The sequence below is a fragment of the Zeus faber genome (assembly GCF_960531495.2).
Source record: "Zeus faber genome assembly, chromosome: 22".
NCBI lineage: Eukaryota > Metazoa > Chordata > Actinopteri > Zeiformes > Zeidae > Zeus > Zeus faber.
The window spans coordinates 3402244-3429318 of NC_137209.1; the positions used below are offsets into that span (position 1 = coordinate 3402244).

The 27075-nt window shown below is 43.3% G+C and overlaps 1 protein-coding gene across 1 annotated transcript in view; it reads left to right on the plus strand.

Annotated features, from left to right (window-relative positions):
• The first annotated feature begins 2077 nt into the window (after nucleotides 1-2077).
• LOC307247056 (peroxisomal acyl-coenzyme A oxidase 3-like) overlaps nucleotides 2078-27075 on the plus strand; it is a 60130-nt gene continuing 35132 nt past the window's right edge. The window contains exons 1-9 of the mRNA XM_080023123.1: nucleotides 2078-2373; nucleotides 2555-2652; nucleotides 2793-2928; nucleotides 3632-3706; nucleotides 4189-4278; nucleotides 17891-18034; nucleotides 18224-18312; nucleotides 18799-18895; nucleotides 21786-21968. Of these exons, the coding sequence (XP_079879249.1) occupies nucleotides 2206-2373; nucleotides 2555-2652; nucleotides 2793-2928; nucleotides 3632-3706; nucleotides 4189-4278; nucleotides 17891-18034; nucleotides 18224-18312; nucleotides 18799-18895; nucleotides 21786-21968 (1080 nt within the window). The 5' untranslated portion in view covers nucleotides 2078-2205. The remainder of the gene's footprint in view (nucleotides 2374-2554; nucleotides 2653-2792; nucleotides 2929-3631; nucleotides 3707-4188; nucleotides 4279-17890; nucleotides 18035-18223; nucleotides 18313-18798; nucleotides 18896-21785; nucleotides 21969-27075) is intronic.

The window sequence follows — 27075 nt, forward strand, 5'->3', positions numbered from 1 at the left end:
TCTAGCTGTAATTAGGGTGAGGTTGGAATTTGGCCAAGATGAGAGGGAGTTTATTTGGTAAGTTATTACATTTCAAAAGAAAATGAAGGCCACTGGCGAAAACAAATTGTATTTATCTCCTTTGCGGTTTGCTCGGGCAAACAGGTTTTGTTTAAACAAAGAGCTAAATGTGTAAACAAAACCTGTTTGCCCGGTTTTGTTTACATGTTTCACTCTTAATAATTACCTCATTACCTCATTACAAAACATGTAAACAATACCGGGTAAACAAAACGAGAGGCCTTTCTGCCGGAGAAGAAGTGTACTGGTACCCATCTTCAAGAATAAGGGAGATGTACAGAGCTGTAGTAACTACAGGGGAATAAAGTTGACCAGCCACAGCATGAAGCTATGGGAAAGGGTAGTGGAGGCTAGGTTAAGAGGAGAGGTGGGGATCAGCGAGCAGTATGGTTTCATGCCAGGAAAGAGTACTACAGTTGCAATGTTTGCTATAAGAATACTGATGGAAAAATAGAGGGAAGGCCAGAGGGAGTTGCACTGCGTCTTTGTAGATTTATAGAACGCATATGATTGGGTGCTGAGAGAGGAAGTGTGGTATTGCATGAGGAAGTCAGGGTGGCAGAGAAGTACGTTAGAGTGGTACAGGATATGTATGAGGGCAGTCAGACAGTAGTAAGGTGCGCAGTAGGCGTGATGAAGGCATTCAAAGTGGAGGTGGGATTGCATCAAGGATCAGCTCTGAACCCTTTTCTGTTTGCAATGGTGATGGACAGGTTAACAGATGAAATCAGGCAGGAGTCTCTGTGGACTATGATGTTCGCGGATGACATTATGATCTGTAGTGAAAGTAGGGAGCAGGTTGAGGAGAGCTTGCAGAAGTGGAGGCATGCATTAGAGAGAAGAGGAATGAATGAGAGTACATGTAGGGTGGAGTGGGTGGAGAAGAGTGTCCAGAGTGATCTGTGACAGAAGGTTCCAGCAAGAGTGAAAGGGAAGGTCTAAATGACGGTAGTGAGACCAGCTATGTTGTACGGTTTAGAGGCGGTGGGACTGACAGTAAGACAGGTGGCTGGACTGGAGGTGGCAGACTTGAGGATGTTGAGATTTTCATTGGGAGTGACAAGGATGGACAGGATTAAGAATGAGTACATTAGAGGGACAGCACAGGTTGTACAGTTTGGTGGAAAAGTGAGAGAGGCCAGATTGAGATGGTTTGGACACATACAGTATGTAGGGCAGATGAGAGTTACATTGAGAGAAGGATGCTGAGGATGGAGCTGACAGGTAAGAGGAAAAGAGGAAGGGCAAAGAGAAGGTTTATGGATGTGGTGAGGAAGGACATGCAGGCGGTTGGTGTAAGGGAGGAAGATGCACAGAACAGAAGGTATTGGAGGCAGATGATCCGCTGTGGCGTCCCCTAATGGGAGCAGCCGAAAGAGAAAGAAGATCCATGTATCATTCGACAATTTCATATCCGATTTAGAATCCAAAATCAGACGTTATTGATTTTTTTCCGCATGGAAGACCATGAAATGTTTGTGAGACGAGTGTAGAGATGCTCCGTGGAGAGCACAGTGGCGAACCTCCATGCTCCCCACCCGGCTCTGAGCCGCTCCCCACTGCTGAAGGACCAGTGCGCGCACCGGGTGGTGCACAGTTGCACATGCTGCCGGTGCTCCATGCTGGTTCTCCCGTAGTTTTGGGTCGTTAATGAACGATCTGTTTCTTTTGAACGGCTCAAAACACTTTTGTTTCAAGTTTTACAGTTTAATGTCACTGTTTGTTTCTACTGTGTTGTTCCCAATCACACTGGCATCATGACACGCCCCTTTTCCAACGGTTAGGTATGTCTCTCAAAACTGTGTGTAATATATAAATCCACATATGCCAGTTCGTTCACAACTTCAAATTGGATTCTTAAATACCAATTTGAAAGCTGTAAATATTAGGAAGATATTCACAAATGTTTTTCACTTATTTATAAATTAATTGAATGTGTTCGTGGACCTTTTATTTTTATTTGGAGAATTTGTTTGTGTATTTACAGATCCGTTTTATAGTGTAATGTGAGTTTTTTTGTGTAATGTGTGGTGGTCTACCATATGGCAAGAATGCTGGTTTATTAATTGTACTTTAATTAAGATGATACAAAGAGCTGTTTTTTTTGTCTTGCAGAATAAGTGCCTTGGAATCCAATAAGCCATCATGAGCATTCCTAGCCACACCCCAGTGAACCCAGATGAAACTAAAAAGAAAGACGACCTTGTGCCTGACCTTCCCAGCGGGCCCCTCGACACTTACAGACAAAAAGCATCTTTTAATTGGAAGGATATGGTCTTATTCCTCGAGGGAGAGGACCAGCTGCTGTTCAAGGTAGCCATAATACTAACTTTCAAATAACCTTTTTACCCGCGCTTATTTTAGTGTGTGTGTGAGATCTAATAATAGAATACAGAATACAAATAATTAATAATAAAAGAATGGCGTTAAGTGTAGTGAAGTAGGTACGGTAGTGGACAAACTTGCGTGTCTTGGTGTTCCCACATGGCTGCAGCAACGTGTATTCACAGCCCTGGAGAATGATCCACTTTTTGCCCGTCAACCTGGAGAAGACCTACTCCTGGAGCAAACCAGAGAACTCACTTTCCTGAGGTAACTGCAGAAGCAAACAGCCCTCAAGTGTTTATATTTAACAAATCTTATTCACAAATATTATTTTAACAACTTGTGATCTTTTCATTTGCATAAAATATTTTTTTATAATTTTTAACTTTTATATGAATTATTCACAGGGTCAAACAGCTATTCCGTTACAACTTTGTAAGTCGCGATGAAGCCATGATGAACCCGTGGAAGACTGTTGCCCTCATGAATTGTCTGGGAATGTATGACTGGTCTTTGACCAACAAGTCCTTCCTCAGCCTTGGGGTAAGAGTTTCTGGAACAGGATGCACAGGATGTGTCTGTGTCTTGGTTTGAGAATCACTCAGAGGAACAGCGCTGAAAGTTTGACTAGGACTTAAAATATTCCTACCTCAGCAGAGGAATATTCACAGGTCTGAGCTGCAAAATTGAAATATTGATGGCATCTTGTATTTTTTATTTGTTTATTTTGCTTTCATTTTTTTAGAACATATGCATGCTGCGCCGATGGGGCAGTGATCTTAAAAACGTGACACCTACAGTTCAACGCAGCAATGCAAAAATATGTGTTATGTAATAATATGCTTGTTGTAATGGGCATGAACCATCACTGATGCAAAATTACATCTTCCATGTCTACCCCAAAATGTAAAGTTACAAGAACTTTTGTTTCTGCAGAATTGGAACTTGATCTTGGTAGGTGGGGTAATCACTTCCCATGCAAGATGGTCACAAAAATCATTCCATCGCTATTCTAATGTGACTTTTAATAAGTTGATAATTGTCAAGCTTTCCCAACACATCTCTGCTGACTCGGAATGTATGTGCTCGTCTGTGACCTAACGCCATCTGTGGGAAACTTCTCACCGCTGAGGAGAATTCTGTGCTCTTTTTTTGTCACATGCCAATTTTGATCAAAATATATTTTCCAAGTCACTTCCTAGTCTGTGAACAAGTTTGCATTTCATGCCTTTTGTTTTTTGTTTAGATGTTTAGTCAAATGGTCGCCGTGTCAGGGTCAGAGAGACAGAGCAAGTTGTTGCAGGACGTTGAGGATATGAAGGTAAGTCTTCATCACAACATCCCACTGCTACCTGGTGTGTCTGACTAATCCCTCAGTGTGAGGTAGAGTGGGACTCATTTATTTTTACTTTGCTTGCTTAATTACATTACATTTAGCAGACGCTTTTATCCAAAGCGACTCACAATTATTCAAACACCGACAGACGCAGCCATCAGGAGCTAAGTGTCTTGCTCAAGGACACTACAGCATGCTAGCAGGAGGAGCCTGGGATCGAACCAGCAACCTTTAGATTACTAGACAACCAGCTCTCCCTTCCTTAATGTATTAATATTTTGATTTTATTGGATACTCTGTTTTTTTTTTCGTAGACAGCACGTCCATCATTGTACTTGAAACCTCGAGCACAGTTACCATGACAACCTATGTCCTATTTCGACATTACTCCTCACATTTTGCCAAAATCAACCAAGTAAACAAACTTCCCTTACAATTGCCCCACAAGTTTTTGTTTTTTTCTTAAGATATTCGGAAGCTTTGCATTGACGGAGCTGAGCCATGGCAGCAACACCAGGGCCATGAGGACAACTGCCACCTATGACCCCAGCACCCAGGTGAGTTGAACGAATAGGACCCACATGGGGGCTGGTGCGCACTGTCCCATACAAGTAAAAACACAATTCCTAGCATGTGTGTGAAAATGTTCTGCCTTTGCGTGCAGAAAAGGTAGTTATGAAAAGCCTGTGCTGAAGTAAAGACGCGTGTGTACCAGCCAGATTTGTTCTTTCCCATGTGTGTAAGTTGATAAATCCCAATAAATCTAAATGTGACAGCCGTGTGTCTTCAGTTAATTACTATCAAATTAAGAACAAATTCAAATGACAATATGTAGATGAATCCTGATTTTCTTTTCTCAAATGTGCGTGACACTGGGGCACTTGTTCTTGAATGAGGCCCATTCTAATTGCATCTTTGAGCTCAAATGTTTCATTGTCAGTATAACATACCTGAGCCCTGGAGAATAAGCCTGAAAATGTTGGTTCCCATCATTTATAACTATTGTTCTTAAAGCCGCAGTGTTAGGAATTTAGAGGCATCTAGCGGTGAGGTTGCAAATCTCAACCAACTGAATACCCCTCCCCATGGAGGTGCAACAGAGATCGTGGCTGAAAAAATTCTCGAAAAACGCGACAGGCCCTCTCTAGAGCCAGTGTTTGGTTTGTCCGTTTTGGGTTACCGTAGAAGAAACATGACGGCCTCCATGAAGCGTACTTACGCCCTGTGCAGTCATTCTAAGGTCAGGTAGTAGAGGGGGCCGTGTAGTAATCGGAAGATTGACGGTTGGATCCCCGGCTCCTGATGTGTCCTTGAGCCAAACACTTAACCCCTTAACTGCTCTCCGGGCGCCATATTCAATTCGTTGAATCGAATCTAATTATACACTAATTAAAACATTGTTATGAATATAATATTATTTTCTGCCAATTCTGTTCTGTAAATTCTGCAGACTGCACTTTTTTTTTTTTCTCGGTAGTAGAAGAAGGATCTTTATTCGTCATATGACACACCGCACATATAACACATGATAACACATGCATATACACACACTTTTTTTTTGGTTGGTGGCCAGTGAAATGTGGCCTGTGCATTTCTCCCATCCTGGCTTGTCCTTCCTCCGGGGGGGTTCCTTCAGTTCACAGTTGAAAGCATGAAACAAATGCAACATTTTGTTCAATAAAAAAACCCTAAGCGTTAAAAACAGACTGGGAATACAAGTTGTCTTCCATCAGCGAGCAGATGATGTCATTGAAACACCACAGTTTGATAAAAACATCTGGACTCTTCATCAGTTTGTGAAAAGTTAAATCAATTGAGACTGTCGCTCTGACTAATGCAACAAACACTTTTTTAAAAATACCTTATTTTCCTCTCAGTTTGTTTCTTCTTGTGATGTAAATTGCCTTTGCTTCTCTTAGTAAAAAGTTTAACAGTCGCCATTTCTCTGCGTTGGTTTTGTAATATTTTACCCCAAGAATAAAAGAATTTTTTGACCACTCGTCTTTAAAGAGATTAGAAGTGAGATTAACAGTGAAAAATTGACTCTGGCAGCTTACAAAAGGGACATTCATTTTTGACCATGTGATTAAAAACAGAAACAAAACTATTTACTGCTATTCACTGCGACAAACGCTCACATACGCCGCTCGCTCACGCCACGCGAGAGAGCGAGAGAGCGAGAGAGAGAGAGAGAGCGAAGGAGAGAGAGAGAGAGAGAGAGAGAGAGGGGGAGAGAGAGAGAGAGAGAGAGAGATTTTTAAAGCATCTTTATTTTAACATTTTCTCTAGTTCACAGTTACAGACAATACAACAAACACACTTGGTTCACTAACAGAGCCCTACACGTTAAAAAGACTGGAAGCACAGGTCGTCCTCCACCAGGGAACAGATGGCGTCATTAAAACACCACAGCTTGATGAAGACGTCCAGACTCTTCATCAGGCTGTGAAAGTTAAAATCAATCAAGACTCTTGCCCTGACCAACGCTACAAACACTCTTCCTAAACCACTTTCCTTTCCCCTCAGTTTGTTCCTCCTCGTGAGGTAGATGGCCATCTTCGCTTCCCCTACTAGAAAATGAAGCAGTCGCCATTTCTCTGCGTTGGCCCTGTAGTATCTCACCCCAAAAATAAAAACGTTTCTGGACCACTCCTCCTTAAAGAGCTTAAAACTTTCCTTTAAAAGACTAAAAAGCTCTAAAAGTCTGTCGCACTCTGCAAAACAGTGAAACACGGACTCTGGCAGTTTGCAGAATGGACATTCATTTGCGACCGTGAGATTAAAAACAGAAACAAAGCTGTTGACAGCTATGGCTCCATGTAGGACTCTCCATTGGAGGTCCCCCGTCCTTTTCTTGGAGGGAGCTTTGTAAAAACTCCTCCAACATGGCTCCTCCTGTCCCCCCATCTGGAGCTGTCCTCTCCAGACAGTGTCCTGCCGCCCCTCCAGTCCCTTCCTATTTAAAACAACCACACACTCTTTGTAAAAAGCCTTCCCGCTGGCTGCGTGCAGGTCCAGTCCTGTACAAAGTGCCTTGTGCAGCGGCTTCCTCCGGGTTCGGCTCCTCCGCGCCTTCGCCGTGCTCCTTCAGCAGGGCCAGCTCCTCCTCCGTGAGCCTCTCCCTCCACCTCTTGAGCACCAGGTGTACGATCCTGGTGGACCTCACCCCCAGCCGCTCCGCCATGGCCTCGCCGTCCTGCAGGTCGCTCCCCGCCGCCGCCACCACCTGCCTCAGGGTCAGGACCCCCGCCTCCCTCAGGATACTCCTCAGTCCTGGAGTGGCCCCGTCCTGCACATCCAGCCTGGCTCCTCTGATCACCGGCTCCTCCAGGAGCCAGTGGAGGGAATCTGCGGCCTCCCTTTTCCTGTTCTTAAAAAACCCCCATGCTTTAAAAAGCTCCTGATAAAACCAGGGTAAGCTCGACGTGTTTAGAAGACTCGTGTCCATTAAAAACAACGAGCGGTCAAGTCCCATCCTCCCAGTCCTCTTTAAGACCAAGCCCGCCACGTCCTTCCAAACGTTAAAGTACCCCGTTAAAAACTTCTGCACAAACTGTAACCTAAAAGTTGCCACTCTGCTTTTGATGTCCACCACACTGTGCCCCCCTTTCTCTTTAGGCAGAAAGACCTTTTCCTTCCTGACCCAGTGGAAATTCCGCCCCCAAAAGAAATCCATCAGCTCGGCCTGTATCTTCCTTAATAGCAGGTCTGGTGGTTGGACGCAGGCCACTCTGTGCCACAGCTGTGAGGCCACCAGGTTGTAAATGATGAGCGCCCTGCCCCTGTAGGACAGCTGTGGCAGTGCCCACCTCCATTTTCTTAGCTTGCCCTGTATCTTTCCTAAAAGTCCTTCCCAATTCTTCCCCACCATACTTCCACTCCCTAAAAACACTCCCAAATACTTAAAACCATCCCTTCGCCACCGTAAGCCTCCTGGCAGTTTTAAAAGTCCCCCCCTCCATCCGCCCACAGCCAGCGCTTCGCTTTTCCCCCAGTTGACTTTCGCTGCTGATAGCAGCCCAAAGTCCCTGACGATCCCCTCCAGTTTGCTGATTTCATCCTGTTTCTTTATTAAAACAATGACGTCGTCCGCGTAGGCTGATAAAATGTGGCTTCTCTCAAGACCGTTTAAAAACACACCCTCGATGTTCGTCCTTAATTGACACAGCAATGGTTCTATGGCCAGAGAGCACAACATCCCTGAGCGGGAGCAGCCCTGTCTCACCCCTCTACGCACTTTAAAAGGGCCGCTCAGCCCTCCATTAATCTTCAGTACACTCTCGATGTCCTGGTACAAAACCTGGATCATGGCTATCAGACCAGGGCTGAGGCCGAAATCCTCCAGAGTTTTCCAGAGGTAAGGGTGCTCAACCCGGTCAAACGCCTTTTCCTGGTCTAGCGAAATGAGTCCAGTTTCAATGCCCAAAGAACTAGAGACGTCCAAAATATCCCGAATTAAGGACACATTGTCCAGAATAGACCTACCAGGCACACAGTACGTTTGGTCCTGATGGACTACCAGGTCCATCACCTCCCTCAGCCTGTTGGCCAGCGCCCTCGACAGGATTTTGTAGTCCGTGCACAGAAGGGACACAGGACGCCAGTTCTTTATCTCCTGCAGGTCTCCTTTCTTGGGTAGGAGAGTGATGAATGCCCTCCTGCAGCTGACTGGCAATAACTTATTTTTAAAAACTTAATTAAAAACCATTAAAAGGTCCTCCCGCAACTCCTCCCAGAACTCCTTGTAAAACTCCGCAGGAATCCCGTCGATGCCAGGGGCCTTACCCCCCTTCATGCTCTGCAGGGCCGTGGAAAGATCCTGCAGGGTCAGAGGTTCCCCCAGCACCGCACTGACGTCTTCTGGGACCCTGGGCAGATTCCCACAAAAGGAGTAAAACAGTTATTTTTGGTCCTTGTACTCACTTCTGTACAGTTCTGTGTAAAAGTCCACGGCTCTCGTCCGGATCTCCTCCGGCCTCCTGAGCTCCTGTCCTGTGTCTGATCTCAGGGCGTGGATGAACCTGCTCTGCCCGTTCCTCTTCTCCAGGCTAAAAAAGAAGCTAGATGGTGCGCCCATCAGTGCTGCGCTCTGGAAGCGAGAGCGGACCAGCGCCCCCTGCGCCTTGGTGCCTAGTAGGTCTGCGAGAGCAGCTCTTTTAGACTTGAGATCCTTAATATGATCTCGATTTCCAGTGGGTTCCACTACACCCTGTAACTCCACAATGTCAGTCTCCAGATCCCTCATAGATCTGGTGATGTCCCGTGTGACATTGAGAGTGTACTGTCGACAGAGCTGCTCTATCTCCCTCTTCCCATAGTCCCACCACAGTCTTAAGGAAATAGAATCCTGCTTTCTGTTTCTAAAACCTTCCCAAAAAAACCTAAAAGCATCCTTAAAGTTGGAGTCACATAGTAGGGTGGTGTTAAAATGCCAATATGCGCTTTTGGGCTTTACATTGGCGATAAAAACACGGCAAACAACCAGGGAGTGATCGGTAAAACCAACAGGCACCATTCTACATTCCTTAAAAATGTTAAAATGGTGCTTAAAACAGTAAAACCTGTCTAGTCTGGCCAACGATAAAAAGGTGCCTCTGCAGTGCACCCAGGTGTACTGCCTTCCATCCCCGTTGGTTCTCCTCCACACGTCTGTTAGCTCATTCTGATTTGAGAGCAGCCTCATCGCGTTCTGCGATGCTCTGTGAGGCTCACAGTGGTTCCTGTCTAAAAGGTCGTTCTCGGTGCAGTTAAAGTCTCCTCCTAAAAACAAAAACTCCCCTGAACGAACTTTGCTTAAAACCCCATTTAAAACTTGTAAAAAAGTGACTCTGTGTGGTCCTGTGGTGGGAGCGTACACATTTATAAAGACAAACTTATAATGCTCAACTGCTGCCCTCACCACCATCAGTCTGCCCTCCACCACCTCCTCCACCTCAATGGATGCTGGGGCAAAGCTCTTAGAAAAGAGAAGAGCCACCCCCCTGCTGGTGGTGCTCTTGTGGCTTAGCACCACCAACCCCCCCCACTCCCTCTTCCAGTCAGCCTCATTGCCAGAGTCACTGTGGGTCTCCTGCACCAACAGCACATTCAGCCTCTTCTGCTCCATCAGCTCATACAGCAGAGACCTCTTAGCTGCGTCTCTAGCCCCGTTCGCGTTCAGCGTGCTGATGTTAAAGTCACTCATTGTAACGGAAAAGGGAATCAGCCCGAACAGCAGCACCCACCACCACCTCCTCTCCATCCTCTCTGTTGTTCAGCTCCTTCCTGATCTTTTGCACTATTTTCTTGAGCCTGTACACCTCCTGGTCCGTGAACCCTCCTCTCCCCTTACCCCTCATCTGTTGCTGGGCTGCGTTTGCCAGCAACTCGTTATCTGAGAAGAAGTCCTCCACTTTTATCCCTTTCACGTTCTTCGTTCTGTGCAAAAACGCTTTTATTTTGCCCACACTGTAGCTTTTTTTTGCCCTTTTTCTTCTTGACGCCTAGAAAAACTTGCCCCTCACTGTCTGCAGCAGAGTCCTCCTCCATCCAGGACTCCGACTCCGAGCCTCCCTGCTCCACCTCCTGACTTGCCTTCCCCTGGCTTGCTGTCCCTCTTTTCGCCTGAGAGTCTCCTGCCATTTTGTTGGACTTTCTTTTGAGGCGAGGGACTCTCAACCGATCGTCCTCATCCCCCATCTCAAAGTCACTTCCTTCCAGTGCCTCCTCCTCCCTAGCTACGTCACCTGCACTCCTCTGACTTTGTTCTGTAGCTTCCTTTCCTTCACCAGTCCCCTCCTGTCCCCCCCGCACCCACCTGCCTGTCTTCGGGACCCTCCTCCTTCCCCTCCTGTCCTCCCACCCTTACCTGCCTGCTTTCCAGACCCTCGCCTGCCTCCCCTGGTGTTTCCACGCTCACCTGGCTGCACTGTCTACCTCCACCCATTCCCTCCTGCGGCTCCACATTCCCTTGTCCCCCCCACCCCCCTTTTTTCCCCTGCCCCTCACCTGCCCCCTCCTGTGCCCCCACCTCCACCTGTCTTTCCCCTGCCTCCTTCTGGCCCTCACCTGCCTCTCCCTGTGCCCCCACCTTCACCTGCTTTTCCCCTCTTTCCTTCTGGCCCTCCCCCGCCTCCTCCTGTGCCCCCTTCTTTGCCTGTTTTCCCCCCTCTTGACCCCCCCCTGCCCCCTCCTGTGCCCCCACCTTCGCCTGCTTTTCCCCTTCCTGACCCTCACCTGCCCCCTCCTGTGCTCCCTCCTTGTCCTGTCCACCCTTCTGCCCCTCACCTGTCTCGCCGTCTGCCTTCTTACCTGGACATGCCCTGACCTGGTGTCCCTCCCCACCGCACCCAAAGCACTTGGTGGTGTCAGTGTTGACAAACACCACGTAGTCAAACTCGTCTGCCCTGATTTTAAAAGCTACGTTCAGCTCCGCAGCCCTGTTGTTTAACACCATCAGGACGTGCCTCCTGTGCGACACCACATGCTTAAGCAGCGGCGACTTGCACCCCGACGGGACTTTTTTAACTGGCAACGCCACCTTCCCGTGCCTCGCCAGTTCCCTAGTGAGGGTCTCGTTCTTAATGAACGGCGGAACATTCGCCAGGTTCACCCTCTTCGCCGGTGTGGAGAGAGGCAGGACGGGAACAAACATTTCGTTCACCGTGACGCCGCTGGCCACCACCGCGTTCACCTTGTCCACACTATCCAGGAAGATGACCACCACGCTGTTCATCTGCGCTGCGGACACAACGCTGCTGTAGCCGACAGCCTTCCCCATTGCCAGGCTGCAGTCCTCCACCGAGACCGAGGAAGACACGGGCAACTTAATGCCGTGCTTCCTCGTTAGCTTGGTGAGGTCCGACATGGTTGCGGACCTGCACCACCACCACCATCACTCCCCGCCCGCTGTGCGCACACCCTACAACCAATAGAAAACAAAAAACTAACACCGTCACCAACAAATAATTATAAACATACAATTGATAGAAAAGTTAGAGAGAAATCACTCTCTACCAAACGCTCGCACGCTCCGCTCGCTCACGCCTCCAATCACTCAGAGAGAGAGAGAGAGAGAGAGAGAGAGAGAGAGAGAGAGAATTGGGGGGTCTGACCCTGCTAATGAAGACTTGGAAGCGGTAAATATTGGGAGGTTGAAAATATTTATCCTGTCATTACATGTAATCGTAAATATTACAATATATTTCCATATTTATGCCTGAAAGAATCTTGTAGTACGATTTCAGACACCCATATAGTGTACCATACCATTACGCTGAGCATGCGTATTGACTGAATGATTGCACAGGTGAGATGGAGAAAGGACGCAGCGCACACGCCGCAGTATTGTACACAGTGTACAATACCGACTGGTCAGAGAGCTGGTCGTAAGTCCGAACAGTCGTTAAACAGGTAGGTCGTTAAGTGAAGAGTACCTGTACTCACTTAAAAATGCGCAAGAATACATAAGTAACACCATAGTTTTGTGATAGAACTTTCACCTCAGTGATTTTGTTTCGCCAATAGTCCTTAATTTGAAATATTGGATCCGGCACCTCAGCACAAGCCGCAAGCTCCGCCCTGCCCGGCCTTAAATGCACCCCCCCCCACCATGTGAATTATGGGAATACCTGTTTCTCCAAACAAAACAAATAGTGTGTTTTTATTTGAAATTATTATTTTTAATTTCCTAATTGAAAGAAACAAAAAAAAAGCTGTGTGTCCCCTGCCATCTTCTAATTACCTTAATCCTCACCTGCAGATGGTACCAGAACCACACCCACTACCATTAACTGCCTTTAGGGAAGTTCCATTACTCATTTTTAATTCAAATTGCATAAGTGAACTCATTTGGTTGTGAGAGCCACCGTTTAACACACAAGAAGAAGAAGAGAACTCTGAATATGGTTTCTCCCAAGAATCCTTAAAGGCAGGTTCTTCAAGAACCCTCAGTGGCTATTCTTCTGAGAACCCTTAAAGGCAGGTTCTTCAAGAACCCTCAGAAGGGATTTCCTCAAGAACCCTTAAAGACAGGATCTTTGTAGAGCTCGTAAAGGAACTTGACCTGGAAACTGTTTCCTCTAGCGCCCTTGATGCAGTTTTCTTCCATGACCTCCAGTGTATGAGGGTTTCCCCCTTGAACCTGCTTTGGTTTAAGGGATAAAGCTTTTTTCAGAGCCCTAGAGCCAGGGGTTTTCTTGGAAGCCTTTTGGTTTTTCAAAGGTTGCTCCAACAACATTTATGAACTCTTCTGTGGTTGAACAATTCTTCCGCAAGCCCTCAGAAGGGTTCCATCTGGAAATATTCTACATTAAAGGGATTTGTCCTCAAAGCCACAATAAGGGTCACTTGTGAAGATGCACGATGAGATTCTTGCCGCTGCGACGCCGCGCACCCAGCGCGCACGCCGCATTATTGTAAGCAGCGCACAATACAGACTGGTCGGAGAGCTGGTCGTAAGTCGGTTTAACGGTTGTTAAACAGGTAGGTCGGTACAGGGTACAAGGTACAGGATTACCTGTAATATAATAGGCAGATTATTACATTTCACTGCATATATGTATGGAAGTATGTATATGTATGTGACAAATAAAAATCTTGAATCTTGAGATTAAAGATTCATCTAGTTGTGGTTTTCTTTCAAGCCACTGGCACACCACATTGCATATCCACATTTTGTAACCCAACCCTCTCTCTACAAGGGTCAAGACAAGACAGGAACAGGAACTCTTTTTCAAAAACACAGAAATTAATGAAGGTTACTGGTCAAAAATCCCACCATTTATCAATGAAATTGATAAAGACCTCTTAGTGCAAGTTACGCTAAGTGTTTTCAGTTGTTTGTAAGATCCATGGTTGAAGGCAGCAACTATGCTCAATTGGCTTCCAAAAAATAACAAAAGAACCTTATATCTTATATTATCTCATATCCCAAAAACAGTTTGTGGGTGCAAAGGGTTCTAGATGAAACCTTTTTCCTTTTAATGTAAAACAACTCTTGAAGGATTTTTTTCGTGGGGGGGGGCACAGTTCAGGCAACGGACGCCAGCAAACACCAAAGAGAACAAATAGATTCAGTGTTTTGCAGTCTTGGACCAAATATCAAATGGTTGTTGGCATGGTGTAAAATCACATTTTGTATAAACTTGTATTGAATATAGTGACAATGGTGTCTGCGGACACATTGCAGTATTTCTGGCCTAGAATTATTAGGTCATACATAACGTACTTTGGTGCATACCAGATACCCTACATGTACCCTACATGAGTGTCTTTGCACAAAAAGTTAGGATCCACCGCAAGCATCACTTCGCAGCATGCTTGTGCACATACATTTGGACCTCTAATGTGTCTACTAAAACACAAACTGTGAAATAAGAGAACCCAATCAGTTTTTTGTAGGCTCCCTATTTCAGAAAACGTGCCGTTCAGATTTGCCTCACCTTCCTACGTCAAGTGGTGGCTTATTAGAATTAGAACTGCCCCCCATTTGAGTAACTCCAATCTCGGCTTGAGAAATACCTAGTGCCAGACCGCTAGAATTATGCTGAAGCTAAGAGCTAAGAATGGGAACGGCTGTTGTTGGCTGCACAGACCAGCACAAATCTTCTAAAATAAATCAATAGGAACTGTCTGTGACAAAACTGCAGATGAGGGAAATTGTAAGTATTTTAAAGATAATTCTGCTGTGTGTCTTTTGCTGTTTTTGAGGAATACCTGTCAACCCTCCTGTTTTTCCTGGAATTCTCCCATATTTTACCCCTCTCCCCCACTGTCCTCCCGTTTAAACATTTTCTTGTAAATCTCCCGTATTTTAAACCTTTCTGGAAATAAAAAATAAAAAATAAAAAAAAATAAGGTTTGTCGGTAACGTTGACAGTAGGCAGCACTACGTGATCCGCTGCCTGTTTCTCCAAACAAAACCAATAAGAGCAGTATGTTTATTGTATATGTATTTTTTATTTTCCTCCGTATCCTAATTGAATAAAACAAAAAAAAAAGCCCTGTGCGTAATGGGGTGATATAGAGAGCACCCCCCTAGTTCTGGAGTGGGGCGTGGGCAGCAGCAGCTCATTTGCAATTAAAGTGATACACAGGGAACAGCAGGAACAGAGGGGGTATAGAAGCATGTTAGAATGTCTAGAATACATAATCTGAGTGGTATTTTCAGCAAAAAACTTCAGAGACATGTTTTGGGGACCTCAGAGACCTATACAGTGGGGCAAAAAAGTATTTAGTCAACCACCAATTGTGCAAGTTCTCCCACTTAAAAAGATGAGAGAGGCCTGTAATTTTCATCATAGGTACACTTTGACTATGAGAGACAGAATGGGGGGGAAATCCTGGAAATAATCCAGGAAATCACATTGTAGGATTTTTAATGAATTAATTGGTAAATTCCTCGGTAAAATAAGTATTTGGTCACCTACAAACAAGCAAGATTTCTGGTTTTCACAGACCTGTAACTTTTACTTTAAGAGGCTTCTCTGTCCTCCACTCGTTACCTGTATTAATGCACCTGTTTGAACTCCTTATCAGTATAAAAGACACCTGTCCACAACCTCAAACAGTCCCACTCCAAACTCCACTATGGCCAAGACCAAAGAGCTGTCAAAGGACACCAGAAACAAAATTGTAGACCTGCACCAGGCTGAGAAGACTGAATCTGCAATAGGTAAGCAGCTTGTTGTGAAGAAATCAACTGTGAGAGCAATTATTAGAAAATGGAAGACATACAAGACCACTGATAATCTCCCTCGATCTGGGGCTCCACGCAAGATCTCACCCTGTGGGGTCAAAATGATCACAAGAATGGTGAGCAAACATCCCAGAAGCACACGGGGGGACCTAGTGAATGACCTGCAGAGAGCTGGGACCAAAGTAACAAAGGCTACCATCAGTAACACACTACGCCGCCAGGGACTCAAATCCTGCAGTGCCAGACGTGTCCCCCTGCTTAAGCCAGTACATGTCCAGGCCCGTCTGAAGTTTGCTAGAGAGCATTTGGATGATCCAGAAGAGGATTGGGAGAATGTCATATGGTCAGATGAAACCAAAATATAACTTTTTGGTAAAAACTCAACTTGTCGTGTTTGGAGGAGAAAGAAAGCTGAGTTGCATCCAAAGAACACCATACCTACTGTGAAGCATGGGGGTGGAAACATCATGCTTTGGGGCTGTTTTTCTGCAAAGGGACCAGGACGACTGATCCGTGTAAAGGAAAGAATGAATGGGGCCATGTATCGTGAGATTTTGAGTGAAAACCTCCTTCCATTAGCAAGGGCATTGAAGATGAAACGTGGCTGGGTCTTTCAGCATGACAATGATCCCAAACACACCGCCCGGGCAACGAAGGAGCGGCTTCGTAAGAAGCATTTCAAGGTCCTGGAGTGGCCTAGCCAGTCTCCAGATCTCAACCCCATAGAAAATCTTTGGAGGGAGTTGAAAGTCCGTGTTGCCCAGCGACAGCCCCAAAACATCACTGCTCTAGAGGAGATCTGCATGATGGAATGGGCCAAAATACCAGCAACAGTGTGTGAAAACCTTGTGAAGACTTACAGAAAACGTTTGACCTCTGTCATTGCAAACAAAGGGTATATAACAAAGTATTGAGATGAACTTTTGTTATTAACCAAATACTTATTTTCCATCATAATTTGCAAATAAATTCTTTAAAAATCAGACAATGTAATTTTCTGGATTTTTTTTCCTCATTTTGCCTCTCATAGTTGAGGTATACCTATGATGAAAATTACAGGCCTCTCTCATCTTTTTAAGTGGGAGAACTTGCACAATTGGTGGCTGACTAAATAGTTTTTTGCCCCACTGTATGTGTCAGTTTCTCCTACCACACGCCACCCGAGTGGCATTTTCAGGGCCCTCTGGCACAGAGACACAAAACACGATGGGTTGAAGACACCAGTTTATTGTAGAGAGGAGGCTAGGTGGAATTAGCCGGGAGCAGATCGAACATGTCATGACAGGGCTCCCATCCTGAGTGTGTGTGAGGATGGCAGTGTTACGTGTTACTCGTTATTTGGTCTAACAAGCAACAGGTATGCAGCCATCTGAGCCAATCACCTACATCCAGGTCAGGTGTGGCTGCTCAGCCAGACCACCCCCAACACCACACTATATTAACTGGTTGAAAAGGAGTATAATACGGGACCTCAGTGTTTCCCCTAGCGCTGCGCAGCAGGTGGACTGCAATAATGTTTGCATTAAAACTTTTGTTCCCTTGGTATATTCAAGACTTAGAACAAAGTGATCACAAGGAGAGGATGGCTGAATAAGCCACATTTATTGCATTAAAATAAGCTGTGTAACCAATGACCTTTGCAAACATTAGCACATCATGAACACAGTGTGCATTCATTGCTGCATCTTCATCTTCCTTGGCTTGGAGAAAATGCCACCATGGCATCAGGATGTGGAAATTTTGCCATAGGAGGCCCATTTATTGAAGTCGTTGTTCACACTGCTCACAGGAACGGTGAGTGCAGTAATTTAAAGGTGCAGTGCGTAGAATTTAGTGGCATCTAGCTGTGAGGTTGCACATCAAGACCAACTATGGTGGCACATACACACACTCACACATACACAGGTGGACTCATCACAGGCGCAAACACACAACCAGCACCTGCTTTGAACACACCCCCGAACACCCTCCTGATAACATCCCTCTCCTCTTCCTCATTTACTGCCATAGACACCACAGGAAGAGGCCACATGCTGAATTGATGTTCCTATTTTCCTGGACTTAATGAACTCTTTGTCGATACAATGTTTTGCCGTCTGATGTTTCTATGTTTACGGTTTTCCATGTAGTTGTTTGGTTTTATGTTTATTTGTCCCACCCGTGGCGATTCTCCCCTCTTGGAGTAGTAGCGATTAGTTGTTTATAGATGGTGGTAAGATGGTTCTTCAAAGAAGGGGATTGGTGTCAAAAAAGCTGTTCTCTTGTCATCCCATAGGTCGTCCACAGGACAGAGCATTTGCAGCAGTTGTTGATGATTTAAGAATTAATAAAGAGTTGCATTGCAGGTTGAGAAGTTGAACTCTACTTGCAGACTAACTCTGGTTTAGATGCAATGGCGTACAAATACTCTGTGCATGCCCAGCATGCTGACAGCACAGGTTAAAAAAAACAACAATCCACTTTGTCAAATTGCAATATCGTCCACCCAATAGGAGTTTGTGATCAACTCCCCCGACTTTGAGGCCGCCAAGTTCTGGGTGGGCAACATGGGAAAGACCGCCACACACACCATCGTGTTCGCCCAGCTGTACACTCCGGACGGGGTGTGCCACGGCCTCCACTCGTTCATTGTCCAGGTGCTTGTATTTTCTGTTAACTAACTGTTGACGGCAGCAATGCAATTCCTTCTACTGATTGTCTTGCCCAAAAAACTGCTGCTCTTTAAAGTGAACGACTTGGACAGTGGCAAAACCGCAAATGACTAATTATCCAACTGTTGGCTGAACAGTAAAGCAAGATGTATGTTTTCTACAATTTACATTCAGCTCAGAGATCCCAAAACCTTGCTCTCCCTGCCTGGCGTCATGGTGGGTGATATGGGCAAGAAGCTGGGACAGAACGGGCTGGATAATGGGTAAGTGCTTAAGGAATTTTTTGATAAGGAACAATTTGTGTGTTGTTTTTTTTTGGCAAGAGACAGAGAAATTATGAGAAAAATGATGGTTGTAAAAATGCTATTGGAATTCTTTGCGCTAGACATTTACTTACAAAGAACAAATCTAAATCAAACAAACTATCTGAACTCGCCTGTCTGATTTCATTATAGATTATTATCAATATTGTTTACCATAGATACATAGACAGGAAGGCTCTGAAGATAGAACAGAGCCAGGACAGTCCCCGGGGGGGTGTCAGTGCTGCGCACCACCAAGTCTGCTAGACACCCCTGACAAATTTGATGTGTGGTGTGTGTGTATTGGTCAGATAGTCTGTAATCCAGGAAACAACAAGGGAGTCCACCTACATCTTACAGCTTCCTTGTTAAATGTCTTCAGCTCCTTCTGCATCCGTGTTAGTTTGACCTGGTTGGTTCTGAGTGTTTGTGCTCTCTCGTTGACAGGTTTGCAATGTTTACCAATGTAAGGATCCCTAGGGAAAACTTGCTAAATCAAACAGGTGATGTCACGCCGGAGGGAGTCTACGTAACGCCTATCAAGGTTTGTCGACACGTTCGATGCTGTTTCAACTCTAGCAGATTTGTAAACTCAGTTTGGGCATGTCTCCATCTTAACGGAGCTTTTTTCTTTTCTTTTTTTTATTTTTATTTTTTCCAGATTACCGTATTTTCCGGACTATAAAGCGCAGCTGTATATAAGCCGCATCCGCTCTATTTAAAAAAAAAGAGATATACAAGCCGCACCGGGCTATAAGCCGCAGATATCTATGTTGAAAAATTAGATATTTACTGCATGTACAGAACGATTTTGAACTGTAAATGTACATGTATGTACCTGAACAGATTCTTTCCGAACAGTGCCTTTTAACACGGCAGCAACTTTGCTTTTCGCATGCGGCCAGTTTTTGTGAATGACTTCTCACCACTTGTCATCCAAGCCTCCCACTCAACCCGGAGTGCAGCTTTAAATGCCCGATTCACACTGATGTCGATGGCCTTCAACTTAAAACTTGCATCATACGAACTTCTTCGTGTGGGTTCCATGATGAAGGGGCGAGGATTTGAAAATAATTACCAGTTGCTAATGTATCGTCCGCGTTCTATCTGCTAAAGAAAAAGTAGCGTATTCTTCTTTGCATTGATTTTTCGTCTATCTTATTTTTGATTTTGACTTCTCCAGTTAAACAATACCTGCATTGTCCTTACCTTTTGTCCCAAGATCTAGAAAAAAATGGCTATTTGTATAGTTTTGCTCGCAGCCAATCACGGCAAGCGTTTTTCGATTTTATGTAACGTGTCTGACGGGCTCACGGCAGCAGCAGCTACAACAGTCTTTTAAAGGATAACAGGGCTGCCCCCTGAAAGTCAACGATTTGAATCATCATTCAGAAACCCGTTAGTCGACTGTGATTCTTCAAGTTGATCAGTCGTTTTTTTGTTTTCATCCGGTCATTCAGTGTGCATTACAGTAACAGGATAAAACAGAAGCTTAAAAAAATGCATAGGGATAACATTTCAATGAGGAATTTAAAAAAGGGGAGTCATAAATATATTTTTAACTATGTGAACATGGCTCTCCATGGCCCTCATCACTGTGCCCTGTTCCTCCACATAAATCAACTAAAACCTTAATGATACTGGCATTGATACTTGTATCATCATTTTTAAACAATACCCATCTCTAATATTTGTACATCTGCGAATCAGCTGACATCCATTAAAAAAAAACCATTAAAAAACAAAAGACAACTGAAATTTGTACCAGTTGTTGGGCAGCACATGTACTCTCAGTGGTGGTAAGATGAAGAAAATCCATGTAATTTTTTCTTTAAGTTATAAAGTTGAAGGTTTATGAGATTTCCCACATGGAACTTATAAAGTTGGTCGTCTAGTAATCTAAAGGTTGCTGGTTCGATCCCAGGCTCCTGCTAGGATGCTGTAGTGTCCTTGAGCAAGACACTTAACCCCTAATTGCTCCTGATGGCTGCATCGTTGGTGTTTGAATAATTGCAAGTCACTTTGGATAAAAGCATCTGCTAAATGTAAATAACATATTGATGGTTTTTTATGTGGGGTGACTAGATTTAATCATAACAGGTTACTAATTAAACCACAACACACGTGTAGTGTCATTTTTAAGAAGAAAAATAATAACATTTAAGAATATAAAGACCTGCTTCCGTAGAGACTGGAAGTGTTTCAGTTAAAAAATGGTGAGTTGGATCAGACTCGCCATATTTCCGAATGTTTTTTTTTTTTTTGTTTGTTTGTTTTTTGGCTTCCGAAAACAAATAACATTTGTTTGACCAGAAATGATACTAGCTCAAGAGTGGGGAAAAATGTCCAACATGATGCCAATATGGAACATTGCCGGGAGATTTATGGCTTTCAGTGCAAGTGGGAAAGGGGCTTATGGTGAAGATTACAGGGTATGAAAAATCTGACTAAATTACCTAAAATAAAAATGGATTGAGGTAATAGGGGGGCATGGGTGGATACTAAAAATCTTAAAGATGGTCTAGAAAAATGCATCTTAATGTGGCTTAATGTAGTTTCATTCATATATCAATTAAAAAATGTCTCTTATACCCGTCTACTTTGGTTCATATCTAAATCATATGACCTGAAGTTTCTGGTACAACTTTGAAATGTTTTTTTTTTTTCTTCTGTCCAGTAGTAGCTCATTAAGCGACATTAAGCTGCCTATTTTGACATATGCAGCCTAATAAAATCAAAATTTGATAATAAAATAATTTATTGTAATTTTCTTGACAATAAGTGGTAATAAGATCATTTTGATCAGTGTTAAAGGTGTTTTTTTTAACCTCATTAAGCTTTTTTAGAATGTCCCCAAATCGCCAAAATGATTGCTTGAACTTTAATTTTCGTGAAAGTTGGGGGTTGTTGGTTGGCTTGTTGAAATTACCAACACAATGTGTTTACACCTTCAAGCCACATGAGGGAGCAAACATTTTGTTTGTCTTAGAAATGGTCGGTTCACCTATTCAAGCTACAACATCAGTGCTAAATGCAGAAATGGCTATGAAAAATGTGGGTTGTGTGGCCTGGTGCTGCTGTGAGAGTTATTACTCTAATGTTACAATATTAGTTTTGACAGTTTATTTGCCCCGTTTTCCAGGAGGCTGAAGAGAGAGAGAGGCTTGTCAGCAAATGACTCTTTGCCACAGTCAGAGATGGAAAATTCCACATTTCTCCCAGAGATGTAAATAACTAAGACAGCAGTGTTCTTGGCGAGGGGGGGATTCCAGTAACATCGTAGTATCTATGTACCACTTAAGAACAAAATGATTCACCATTTTTACAAAGGAAAGCAAAACACATTTATCAAAGTTTGTGTTTCTTTCTTTCTTTCTTTCTTTCTTTCTTTCTTTTAATCTATCAATTATTCCTCTCCATCCTCTTTTCTTTAGGATCCCAGAAAGCGGTTCGGGGAGTCCCTTGGCGCCCTATCTGGAGGCAGGCTAAGCATCTCCAGGATGTCCTGCATCAACCTGCAGCTGGCCCTTACTGTGGCTTTGCGGTTCTCTGCTGTGAGGCGTCAGTTCGGACCCAAGAACGGAGAGGAGGTCCCTCTCCTGGAGTACCAGCTGCAGGTACCACATGAAGATCGGAAGTTTTCTTGCGGGCAGGGCAGGCTAGACTGGGCTGGTACAGTGGTGGTGTATCATTTTCCAACCTTTTTTAGAATTTAATATATGGGCTTGAAGAAACGTCGGCCCATTGCTCCTTGCAAAGTTGCTTCATCTCAGTGACGTTAGTGATGAGCTCCTCAGTTCCTCAGTTCCCAGTTCTGTTGGATAAGGGTTTGGACTTTGGCTGGCTATTTCTGAAACACTGAATTTCTTCTCCTTTAACCGTTCTTTGGTAGACCGACTTGTGTGTTTAAGGTCGCGTTGCTGCTTGAACCACATCTGTCCAGAGAAAATTCTTCCAATAACCTTCTGGTTCAGCCAAGTGATCTTTAGCAAACTTAAGACAGGCAGCAATGTTCTTTTGGAGAGCAGTGGCTACCTCCTTGCCCTTGTTCCATGTTTGCTTGATGGTGGACCCATGAACAGTGACATTAGCCCATGCAAGAAAGGCCTGCAGATCTCAAGACTTTAGCCTGGGGTTCTTTGTGACCTGGAATCTTCTACGCCTTGCTTTTTGTGATTTTTTGTTTGACCACCACTCCAAGGGAGGGCAACAATTGTGTTGTATTTTCTCAACTTCTACACTATCTGCCTGACAGCGGACTGGTGGAGCCCAAACTCTTTAGAAATTATTCTATAACCTTTTCCAGCCTGTTGAGCAACGATGACTCTTTTTCTAAGGTCCTCAGGTCCTCCTTTGAGGCATGGTGTGCTCTGGTATACATTTAATATTTCTATTAATGATAAATGACCACACTTTTGTAGTAAAGACCCATCTTTACTTTTTTTAAGTAAGGTAGTGCCAGCCAAGCTTACACCTTATTGTCATCCCATTGTTTGCAACACATGACACTTCACTTAAGTAAATGGATAATACAAGAGGTTCACATACTTTGTACGACATTTAATGTTGGTTCATAATTGGGGATTCAAGCTCCTGGGGCTTCTTGTAAAATTCCCAGAAATGTTTGTTTCCTAGAATGTTTAGTTCTACAGAAATGCTTGCGCAATTACCCGTGAGATGGTAAATGATAGCAACATGAAATTTGGCACATGCACAGATATTCTCTTGCAAATGGTTCACAAACTAAAATGATCCAGATCGGTCAAATGGTGGCGCTTTAATTAAAAGTCAAGTCAAGTCACACTTTATTTATAAAGTGCATTTCATATCACAATGTGCTTTACAGAGAAATACAATCAAAGAAAATATACAGTATAACATGTCTGTGCAATCATAAGAACAGTCAGTGCAGAATAAACAAATCACAGACACACGGACACACACACACACACACACACACACACACACACACACACACACACACACACACACACACACACAGAATTTTGTCAGAGACTGTAATGAACAGCAAGGTTTTTAACCTGGTTTTAAAAGTGGTCAGTGTGGGGGCCTCTTTCAGGTCCTCAGGTAGGATGTTCTTTCTACTTGGGGCATAGATACAGAAGGCAGCCTCCCCTGCTCTAGAGTTAGTACGAGGGATGGTAAAAAGACCACTGCCTGTGGACCTGAGAGTTCTTGCTGGTTTGTGTATAATGAGCATTTATTTTATATACTGAGGTGCAAGGCCATTTATAGCTTTATGTACAGGTAGCAGAACCTTATAATCAATCCTAGTTTTAACAGGGAGCCAATGTAGAGATCTAAGAAAAGGTGTGATGTGTTCAAACTTTTTTGTCCCAGTGAGAACGTGTGCAGTCGCATTTTGGATTAACTGTAGCCGAGGCACAGCTGATTTTGGGAGGCGGGTGAATAGGCCATTACAGTAGTCTAATCTACTTGTTATGAATGCGTAGATTAATTGGAGTCTGCTTTTGACAGGAAGACTCTTAATTTTGAAATGTTTTTTAGATGGTAGAAGGCTGATTTTGTCATGTGATTGATATAGCTCTTAAAATTTGGATCACCGTCTATGATTACACAAAGATTTCTGGCTTCATTCTTGCTCTCCAGAGACAGTGATCTGAGATGAGCTGCAATTTTCTGTCCCTGAGCTTTTGCACCAAAGATGAGTATTTCTGTTTTATCTTTGTTCAGTTGTAAAAAGTTCTGTGACATCCATACATTAATATCATTAATACACTGAGTGAGGTAGTTTTAGGGGAGTAGGTCATCAGGAGATAGGGATATGTACAGTTGTGAATCATCTGCATAATTATGGTAATTTATTTTGTGTTTCTTTATAATATGTGCAAGTGGAAGCATATAGAGATTAAACAATAATGGTCCAAAAATCGAACCTTGGGACACTCCACATAATAATATCCACTATGTTCAAGACAAAATCTCCAATGGACACAAATAACTGCATGTCCTGTAGGTAGGTTCTGAACCAGTTTAGAACCGGCCAGGTAGGCCAACCCATTTTTTTAATCTCTCCAATAAAATATGATGGTCAACAATGTCAAAGGCAGCTCTGAGATCCAGGAGCAGAAGAACAGATCGTTTTTTAGAAACAGTATTTATATGCAGATCATTCACAACTTTAGTGCTGTGTCTGTGTTCTATGGTGAGTTTGAAAACCAGATTGATCAACAGTGGAAAAGAGGACTTTACCATTGTTGATATTTTCATGAATGTTTTTTGAGAAGAAGGACTGTCTGGCCTGTTTAATTTCTATGTCGTATTGATTGAGTCTATCCTTGTAAATTTCATGGTGAACCTAAAGTTTTGTTTTTCTCCATTTTGGTTCTGCTTGGCGACACTCTCTCTTAAGCTGCCTAACAACTGCTCAATTTCTCCACGGAGCTTTTTGTTTTTCTGTTTTGAGTTTTAACAGGTGCAATGTTATCAATGATATTTTGTATTTTTGAGTTGAAGTTGTTCGCAGGATCCTCAGTTGATGATGCCATGAACAGCGATAACTCATTTACAATTCTCTTAAAGGTTTCAATGGTTTTATCGTTAATGATGTGTTTTTTTAATTGTCCCCCTCTGTTGTACAGGAAAGCAGACACGTCAAAAAATATGCAATAGTGATCTGAAATAGCAACATCCATGACACAGCGTACAGTGATATCAAGTCCTTTTGATATTTTGATAAGTCCAGAGGATGCCCCTTATTGTGGATGGGTCCAGAAAAACATGCTGAGTGAGGTCAAATGCCTCCAACAGGCCAATGAAGTGTTGAGCATCTGGGCCTGTTTGATTGTCAACACGAATATTAAAATCACCTGAGATTATTACACAATCATAATCAGTGGAGACCTTGGATACTATTTCAGAGAATTCATCAAGAAAGACACATTTAGATTTTGGTGGCCAATGGGCTGTGATGATTTATAAAAACAGAGCACTGCAGTTTATGGACAAAGCAATGTGTTCAAAACACGTGAATTCCCGAAGGGGGATTTCCTTGCAGCTGTAACTATCAGAGAAGACAGCAGCTATTCCACCATCTCTCTTATCAGTTCTAGTGGTTTGGATGAATTTGAAATTAGGAGGTGTTGTCTCAATGAGTGAGACTTTGCCATTTCTGTCCAGCCAGTCTCAGTCAGTAAAGTGAAATCCAGGTTATGGGCACTTCTCAGAACATTAACTAAAAATGATGTATTTGTTACGATCTGACATTTAATAAAGCCATTTTTATTGTTCTGGGTTCATGGCTTTGTGGGGGACTGAAAGTTGAAGTCCAAACTGGTAATAAATTGTTTAGATTCCTGTATGTTACAGGGAAGTTACGTGATTTGTGTCTATAGTTTATAATTACAGGAATTTGTAAAGCAGATTGACAGTCATTAATGTTCGTAGAGTACCACTACCACTACCAAATATCAGTAGTGAAGACAAGATTTCAACGTAAGTTCCATGTTCATGGCGAGGAGAAATCAAAAATTTGATATTTAACAAGGCCATAACGAGGGCTGTGACAATATGAAAAAATTAAATATTGTGCTCTTTTTTTTAATTGGAATTTAAAGTCAATTTATGCTATTTAAAAACATGTACAAACAACCTCAACTGTATGGGCATTAATTAATCTAACTCCCAACTGCTTACTTCACGCTTCTTTCTTTAAGTCTGTGTATTGTGTGTGTGTATGTATTCAATTGAACGCTATCTTTAGATATCACAAGTACTGAAGCCTAGAAATAATTAGTCAACTCGGATTTTTCAAGTCGAATAGTCTTTTTAGTTTTGTTTTGTTTGGCCTTTCAGTGTGCGTTACAATAGCAGGATAAAACAGAAAGAACCTTCCAAAAATTTACAGGGATAACATTTCAACAAGAAATTAGAAATTAGGGGAGTCATAAATACATTTTTTATGTGTGAATCCTCCCCCATTTATTTAATATGGGGGATGCGTGCGGTGCACAAAGCTGAAGTTACAAGCAGAGCAACTCAAAAGTTTTGTTGCTCCAGAAGGCCTTGAACATAGGATGGAAGACAGTTAATGATGATAACTCAACAATGATGATCATGTTTATATTTCACATCACACACCATATTCACTCCTGTAACTTTCACCAGCAAAAAAATGAAATACAAAAAAATATATTATTTTATTTATTACGCCAGCTGCAGGTACTCCCTGGGAAAAACGAAACAAACCTGATGAATGAAACAACCAGGGAGATTCCGGTTGTTTCATTTATCATGTTGAAACTTATCGGCCCGTGATCGGAAATTACAATAGGGTGGATTTCAGGATTAGTGATTCGCTAGAAACTTTGGTGGGGTGGTGAATAATATGTGTATTCTCTAAAATGTGGGTTATTTGATCGCCAACAATCCCCAAGAGCAAGATCACTCATGTATTGTTTTATAGTGTCCGACGAATGCCAGGATCTGTGAATATTTCTGGCTTGAGAACGGTCTAAATTTAGATCCAGTACAGTGTTGAAGTCTCCTTCCAATATGATAATTGATTCAGAGAATTCTAAGAGTTTTGAAAATATATTGTGAAAGAAATTTGGGTCATCCTCATTGGGGCCATAAATATTAGCTATGGGTAATTTGATGTTACCTAAAATCCCATTAATCATTATGAAACGCCCTCCTGGGTCTGATATTGTGGTTTCATTTTGATATGGGATACTTTTATTG